We start from the raw sequence: 8,028 nt of genomic DNA, 5'->3' as shown, positions 1-8,028 counted from the left end.
TCCTTTCCTTTCCTTTCCTTTCCTTTCCTTTCCTTTCCTTTCCTTTCCTTTCCTTTCCTTCTTCCCTCTTTCCCCGCTCCTCTTTCCTTTCCTCTTCCCTTTCTTTCCCGAGAAAGCAGTCTTGTTTTACCAGGCTCGGGGCTCCTCCGTTTACACGGGTTACCTCCGCGCTGTGGGACTCGAGCTTCGTCTCACAGAGCGTTCACGTTGTGTACTTCTCGAGACTCTTATTCCTGCCTTTCTCATCCCTGAGATGGGGAAACAGCAATAGAAACTACGGCAAAATACATCCTCGGGAGGAGATTTGGGGTCCGTCGGGTCCCCCCGCTCCGGGCCCACCACCAAGCTGTTATCTCCTCACCGTACAATCAACAGTTATAAAGGCCCACAGCGTCTCTGTGAGAGACAAAATGAACTCCCCGGGTGTTAATGACGGCACGGGGAGGGAGGCGAGGAGGAAGTTCGCTGAAAGCGGAGGGCCTGGTGGGGACGGGCCGGTTAGCTAAGGCAGATACAACGCCGGAGGACGTACCCTTCCACCCGGCATTGCTGGGGGCTCCTGCCGGCACCTCCCAGCCTCTGCCTTCGGGCTTGGCTGCGTGCTGTGTGCCTGAGCCCGGCCGCAAGGGCGCGGGGCGATCGGGGCTGCCTGGGCTGGAAGGGAGGGGGAACCGCTGGAAGACGAGAAGCGACCCAGACGGCTCGGCGGAGGAGGGCGAGAGAAGGGCCCGTTCCATCCCCAGTCAGGGCGGGAGCGGCGGGGTGGCGGAAGGGGTTAACGGCAGCGGCGATTAGCGCGCTCCCGGCCCGGCCGCCAACAGCAGTTGTGGTTGTTGGGGCGACTCACTAACCACCGGGCCCTCCGCCTCCTCGCCGGCAGGTGCGTGCGCGGGGCCGGGGATCGCGGCGGCCCCGCTGCCGGCCCGCGCCCGCCGCCGCCGCCCCTTCCCCGCGCCCGCCGCACCGCCAAGCCGACCGGAGGGCGCCATCTAGGGGCCTCGGCGGGGAGCGCCGCCACCGCCCCGCACCTGCGCCCGCGCCCGACCACCCCCTCCGCCCCGGCGCGGGGGGCGGCCCCGCCGCGGGCCCTGGACCCGGCTGCCCGCGGCGGGGGCGGGGGGGAGCGGCTGATAAGGGAGCCGGCGGGTGGGCGGGGGGCGCCGCGGAGGGTGGGCGAGCTGCGGCCGGCGGGGCAGGGCCGCCGCGGCGGCGGTGAGGGAGGGGGCCACCCCCGGCCCAGCGGCGGGGGCTGCCCGCCGAGCGCAGCGGCCGCACGCAAACTTGGCGTCCGGCGGGAGTTCCCCGGGCGGGGCGGAGAGGCGCCTTCTGCAGCCGGGCGGCCGCGAACACCGCTCCCGAGCAGGCAGCGGAGAGCCCCCGCTCCTGCGGGAAATTTAGCCCGCGTGGGGGGCTTTCAGCTGTGCCCGCCGTGCCTCCCCGCAGCGCAGAGCCAGGAGCTGATCGCTGTCTCGCCTCACATTTAACCGTCGGTGGTGTCCAAAAAGAATTTTTTTTTCCCCCAAATCATCCTTTTTGCACACGAGGGAAAGAGAGAGGGGAGCGGGGGGAGAGAAAGACAAAACATCAGCTGAAGTGCCAAAATGATTTATGAGACAGTGGAAAATATTTCATAAAGATCTCCTAGAGATTCTTTACTTGAACCAGTTAGAAAACAAAGGGGCTGTTTCGTGACAGATAACCAGAGGGACAGGGAAGGATGAAGGAGGAAAAGAGGAGAAGAAGAAAGTACATTTCAGGCGATGGTAAACTCGCAGTCAAAACTGAGCTAGCAGCAATTTCCACCTTGCCTGTTTACTCCCGGTTATTACCCTGAGAAGGCGTTTCCCCCTTGCTCTCTGTTGCTCTGCTAGGTCAAAGCCACGTCTATTTTAGCCGTAGACTTGTTTGCGAAATAATTTTTAAATCCCGCTCCAGCATTAAAAAAAGAAAACAGCAGCAGAGATGTGGCAAGTGGGAGGTTGGATTTGCTGTTATTTCCCCAAATGCGCGTGAGGGGAAACTTTGCAATGACTGAAGTGGGCCCAACCTATCGGTTCAAAGAGGTGCGAGCAGCTCGCTCTTCCTTGCGTTCGTGCTCTCTCAGACTCTGCAGCTTCTATTTATTTTTCTTTCTTTTTCCTCTTGACGCCTGTCTCTCTTGATCCCGCTCTCCTCTCTCTGCCTGTCTCCTCTCTCTTCCCCTTTCTCTCCCCCGCTCACCTCCTTCCCCCCTTTCTCTCTCAGTCCGTCTCCCACTTCAAGCCGCACACTGCGGAAGCCTGGATGTGTTCCGAATCCCGCCCCCGCCCTCGCCCCGAGTCGAGCCTCCGGTAAAAAAGCGCGGGGCATGAGAAGGGAGATGGAACTACCAAGCCGTGTGTGCGTGCGTGCGCCCGTCTGCGTGCATTAAATAAGGGAGTTGAAGATCCAGAGCCGCAAGTGACAACAAAGCGGGGCTCACGTCCCTTGCCGCGGGCCGGGCCGGGGCGCCGCCGCCCCGCACACGCGTGGCCCGGGGCGCTCCGGAGCGCGCGGCCGGGGCTCCCCTGCCGCCGGGTCCCGAAGGCGGCGGCCCCCCCGCGCCGAGCGCCGCCGGCCCGGCCCTCCTTTCTCCTCTCCTCTCCTCTCTCCTCTCCCCTCTCCTCTCCTGGCCGCGCTCGGCTCGGCGCGCTGGCGAATCAGAGAGTGTCGGAATCTATTGCCTTTGTCTGACAAGTCATCCATCTCCGGGGAGGCGGGCGGGGGGCTGAGGGCGCTGCGGCTTTTAGAGAGACACACACCGGGAGCGGAGGCTCCAGTCTCCGGCCCCGGCTCCTCGCAAGCACTTCCCACCTCGGGCGAAAGTCCGCCGGGCGCCGGATCCTCCGCCCGGCCGAGAGGAGGGGGCGCGCCCGCCCGCCGCTCGCAGCTTTCCCGGGGATTGCTACTCCGCTTTGAACTTAAATGAACTAGCCCCGGACCGCGGGAGGAGGAGGAGGGAGAGCCGCGTCCTCCCGCGCCTTCTGCCGCCTGGCCGCCGGCCGCACCTTGCTCCGGCACCCCCTCCCCGCCGCCGGGGATGCTCTGAGCCCTCCCAGCCATGACACCCACCTGCCCCCCGGCGCCGCCAGCCCCTCGCTCCCACGGACTCTGCTGACTCCGCCGGCCCCGCCGCTCCGGCCCCCCAGAGCCGGCGCAGCCCGCCCGCCCCCCGGAAAGTACTTCGCTCCCCGCTCCGCCGGGCAGGGGGGCCAGCGCACCCCGCCGCTCCCCTCCTCTCCTCTCCTTGTGTGGTTTTTTTTCCTTTTTTTTTTTGTTTTGGTTTTGGTTTGGTTTGTTTTTTTGTTATTTTTTTTTCTCCCCTAAGTCTTGAAGTTGAGTTTTAGAGGCGACACGGCGGCTTCAGCCGATTTCTTCCCCTTCCTTTGCCTCCCCATGGATATGCACTGCAAGGCAGACCCCTTCTCAGCAATGCACCGTGAGTACTGGAGCCCGGCTCCTTCCGCTGCTCTCCCTCTTTCTCATCCCTCCATTCCTCCTTCCCCGACCATTCTTCCTCACCTGATCCTCCTCCAGGTCCATCCTTTCACCGCCGGCCTCTCCTCCCCTGGCCGAAACCGGGCTTAGAGGGGCGTTCAGAAGGCAGGACGGGCATCGCCGGCCCCGGCGGCAGAGCGAGGGTCCCGAGCAGCCCAGGGCCCGGGAGGAGCAGAGCTCCGGGCCGGCGGCGGGGCGGGAGCCAGGACCCCCAGCCCGGGGGGCAGGTGGCTGCGTGCCGTGTGCGTGTGAAAGAAAACACCCCCCGAACCAGGTCTCTCCTCCGCAAAGGCACTTTCCCCCATCGCCCCTCGGACAACACGAGTTTATTCCGACTGGTGTCAGCCCCCCCCCGGGCCGGACCCTGTCCCTGCCCCTGCCCCTGCCCCTGCCCCGCCGGACAGGGCCGGGGCTGCCCGCAACCCCGCGTGGCTCTAAACCTCCAGTTTCCCCCGCGATCTGATTCTGTTTGCTTTGATTTCGGATTTCAGCGGCAGAGAGGGGAGACGCCAGTTTCAAATTAATGGCGGGTTGGTCGGTGGCTGTTCCGTGCTTCGGTTTGGTCTGGTTTGGTGAAAGGTTCGACTGCGGGAAAAATAGGACAACTGTACGGCCGGGAGACCTGGCAGCTTCGGAGGCTCACAAGAAGTCACGGTCCCTCCTGGTTTATTTACCAGGTCGCCAGTGTGCATTTTAAATGCATTCCTGGCACAGAGGAAAGTGCATTCGTGATATATTTTCACTGTAAAGAACCTTTCTATAAGAGGGGGACGAAGGAAAGCGAAAAGATCCCTTTACCGGGAACTTAGTGTAACGAGGAATTTTCAGGGACTTTAATTTCACCGCACGGAGGGAAAATAATTCCGAGATTTAAATTAGAGAGAAAAAAACCCACAAAAAACAACAACAACAAAAAACCCAACCAAATAATAGAAAGCCGAGATTGAGAGCATCTTGAGTTAGAAAATGAATAATTAAGAGCAATTTGTAACTTTTGACACCGAAACTTTTGAGGACACGCCCTGCCCGCTGCATAAAAACAAACCGAAAAGATATAAAATGGAAATGCTTGAAGTTTAAAAAAATCCGGATTTTGCCGTGAGAAGGAAGGCGCAGAAATAGAAACCCATGATCAGATCCCCAAACGTGGATGTAGGTAACTGTCTTCCTTTTTCCAAATTAATGATTTCCAGGATATATTGCTTAAAAATGTAGGGTTTAATTTTCGAAGACCTTTAACAGAAAATAGTCCGTGCATTAGACGTTATTTTTAGTTTTCGGCAGTGCGACCTGCTTTCAGGCGCGATTGCAGTAATTCTGCCTCCGGTACGATCCGGAACATGTAGGCAGCCGAAAGAGGCATTTCACCGTCGCTGATTTTTTAAAAACTCCAGTGAGATTCGTGAACAATTTTGGCTTCCGATTAAAAAAAAAATAAAATCAACGTTCGATTTGTTCCCTAAAGTGTATTTCTAGAGCTACAGACCCTAGATATTAGTAAGCAATTAAAATACATACGGGCGCGGACTCCTGACTCACACACACACACACAGACAGCAAAACACGATCTGTACGAAAGCGGTACGACGGGCTGGGTATGTGTATATACAGACGCCGGCACTTATACGCGGATAAATACACGTAAATATCTTACTGCTCTGATAGAAATAACCTTAGAAAACCACGGGGCAGAGCAAAACAAACTCGTGTGAAAAATATCAGGGCTGCAATAATTTGAATTATTAATTTTTAATCTTTTTTGCATCTGTTGCCTTTTAATACTTTGTAATGCGAGTTATAAAAGGTGCTTTGAATTATTTATCATGGAGTTGCCGAAGAAATTGCTGTCTTGTAACTTTAGAGGCAACATGTGCAAAAGGGGTTCTGAACAAATGAAGAAAACACACAGCAACGTATACCCGCGGGTTTTAGTGGAGGAAGATAAATATTCCCCCTCCACTCTGAAGCCCTAAATATGTTTTCGGAAAGACTAACAAAAGAATGCAACAAATAACCCCCGGCTCATCGGGGAAGGGACGGGGAAGCCAGCCGGCGCCCTGGCCGAGGCGGCTGGGAGGGGGATATGTGGAGGTGTTACTGAAGGGGTGGGGGAGATGGAAAAAACTCTATTTGTACGAAAGGACTTGGATCGATCGCAGGGCAATGAGAGTTTCCACTAAGTTCAGAGCCAATACGTCAGTGTCAGAAGCAGGGGAGAAAAAAACCTCAGCGAAAATACAAACAGATCATTTTTCAGCAAACTGCAAAACGAACTAAGATCTCTTGGCGAGGAAGATACAGAAGGTTAGGGTTGTGTGAAAGGAAAGCTTTAATACAGAGTGCACTCCACAGCTATATCAGCTGGGTATTGCGGAGATAGAGACACCCAGGTAGCAGCGCCAGCGAAGCTGCACCGCCTGCGAGTGTGCATCTCCCCACATGCCCGGGTAAAGGCGACCTGCTCCGGTCTCTAAGGCAGACCACCCCAAGTGCAAGCGGTTCACAACCGCCTGTCTTGCTGAGTCCCAAAAGGAGATATTTCCCTTTATTCCTGTCATCCCGTTCCTCCTGCCCACGCTTAGCAGGTGCATACTTATTTTTTCCCCAAGTTATTTCGATATGGAGAAGGACAGATCGGAAAACAGCGATCCTAGCAGTCCTATCTGAGAGACCGCAGTTTTTTGCCTGGAGAGGGGGGAACAGATGAAAACGGAGCATTTTAAATTCTCTCTGAATTAGATTGTGGTTCGGGGGAGGAAAGACGGAACGGTGCGAGTCTGTTAGATTTTTTTTTTTTTTTTACTGGAGGATTTTTCCTTTAAAGATCGAAAGCTGAAGAGAGAGAGGGTCTGTCTGTAAATGAACACCGGCCGCGGGACACAAAATATTTTCTTTCTCTCTCCCTACATTTTTTGCCTTTCTCTTGTTCTCTCTGAATCCGTTCAACTCGCATCCGAAAATAACGGGAGAGGACGCGTTGTATGGGGGACATGCCGCGGGGTGAGGGAGGGCGGGGTTCGCGAGTAACTGTAATTGACAATGTGATAGAAAATCGCGGAAAGAAAATGAAAGGCGAGAGGAAAAGCCCAAGAGTAGAGAGAAGGGGGACTGCGGCAGGGTCCGCCCGAAGCCGCTCAGCAGCTGAGCTCCGGAGTTCGGGAGCGCATCCCTCCCCAACTCTTGGGAGAGGAGCCGGCGCGGGCACTGCCTCCGTCCTCGCCCCACCACAATGGCCCCGAGTAGCCGCCGCTCCGGCGTCCCGGGGGGGGGGGGGGGGGGCGCGGGAGGGAGAGGTGCTTTCTGGCCCAGGGGAGGGGAGACGGCGTACGGGGGGGACAGTTCCCGGCTAGTCTCCGGCTCGGGAAAATTCACTCTGCCTTCTCTTTCCTTCCCATCTCTCCTTCTTTCTCTTTCTTTCTTCCTGTCTCCTTTCTTTTGCTCTCGCTCTTTCCCCTCTTTCTTCCTTTTTCTTCTCTTTCTCTCTTTATCTTTCCTTTTCTTTATCTTTCTTTCTCTCGTTATCTTTCTTTCTCTTATTCTCCCTCGTTTTCCCCCTTTCTGTCTCTCTTTCACCCTTTTTCTCTTCTTCTGTCTCTCTCCCACGTCTTGTTCCCCCCTCTCGACCCCCCGCCATCACCTCCATCCATCTGTAGTGACTGGAGATTTTGCAGTACGAGTGGCGAAGAATCCACGACTAACGGTGTGTTTCTGGTGTGCGTGGGTTGTTGTGTTTTTTTTATTTCTCTTTCCCCAGCAGGGCACGGGGGTGTGAACCAGCTCGGGGGGGTGTTTGTGAACGGCAGGCCCCTACCTGACGTGGTGAGACAAAGGATAGTGGAGCTGGCTCACCAGGGGGTGCGACCCTGTGACATTTCCAGGCAGCTGCGGGTCAGCCACGGTTGTGTCAGCAAGATCCTGGGCAGGTAAGGAAAGAGGCAGCTCCTTCCCCTCCCCTGGGACGGCAACGATGCATCCCTTCCCCGCTCCGCTGTGACCTCCCGCCCTTCTTCCCCCGGCACCGGGCTCTCCCCGCCACCTCCCCGAGCGGCGCCGGCACCTCCGTGCCGTGGGAGCCCGCGGCTGAGCGGAGCCCCCTCCTCCAGCCGGCAAGGACACGCTCCCCCCCCCCCCGCCCCGGCGGTGTTTGGAAACTCCTGGGAAGACAATTTACGACGGGTGGGCGGGAGGGCGGGAAAGAGAAGGGACGGGGGGAGAAAAAACTGAAAGAACGGCAAAAAAACCCCTCCGACAACAACAACAAAAAACCCCCCAACTCGCAACAATCCGTGAGCGGCCTTAGCAAATACACGGGTAAATAAACAAACAACGGGGCAAATAAATAAATAAATACCCGCGTTAACCGATCGCCGCCAAATGTGGTGTGAAATATCCCCAGGGGCAAGCCGGGGCGGTGTGTGTGTGGGGGGGAACCCGGCGCCCCCGGGCCCGGCCGCTCGGACGCGGAGCGGTGTCAGCAGGCGGCAGAGCCCCAGACGCCTGTGCGTGTGGTGT

General features: G+C 57.3%; 1 protein-coding gene across 8 annotated transcripts in view; it reads left to right on the top strand.

The window, feature by feature from the left end:
• Positions 1–2,798: 2,798 nt before the first annotated feature.
• Positions 2,799–8,028, top strand: part of PAX2 (paired box 2) — a 91,316-nt gene continuing 86,086 nt past the window's right edge. For 4 of the 8 annotated variants that reach the window (XM_069796478.1, XM_069796474.1, XM_069796476.1 and 1 more), the window contains exons 1-2: positions 2,799–3,457; positions 7,271–7,439. In XM_069796478.1, coding sequence (XP_069652579.1) covers positions 3,415–3,457; positions 7,271–7,439 — 212 coding nt within the window. In that variant the 5' untranslated portion in view covers positions 2,799–3,414. Of the gene's footprint in view, positions 3,458–6,773; positions 7,440–8,028 lie in introns of those variants that run through there. The other 4 variants (XM_069796475.1, XM_069796481.1, XM_069796479.1 and 1 more) reach the window with 2 other exon arrangements.

The sequence above is a fragment of the Haliaeetus albicilla genome, chromosome 11 (assembly GCF_947461875.1).
Source record: "Haliaeetus albicilla chromosome 11, bHalAlb1.1, whole genome shotgun sequence".
In the NCBI taxonomy this organism is placed as follows: Eukaryota; Metazoa; Chordata; class Aves; order Accipitriformes; family Accipitridae; genus Haliaeetus; species Haliaeetus albicilla.
The sequence above is the reverse complement of the archived record's forward strand: the minus strand, read 5'-3'. Positions and strand labels throughout refer to the sequence as shown.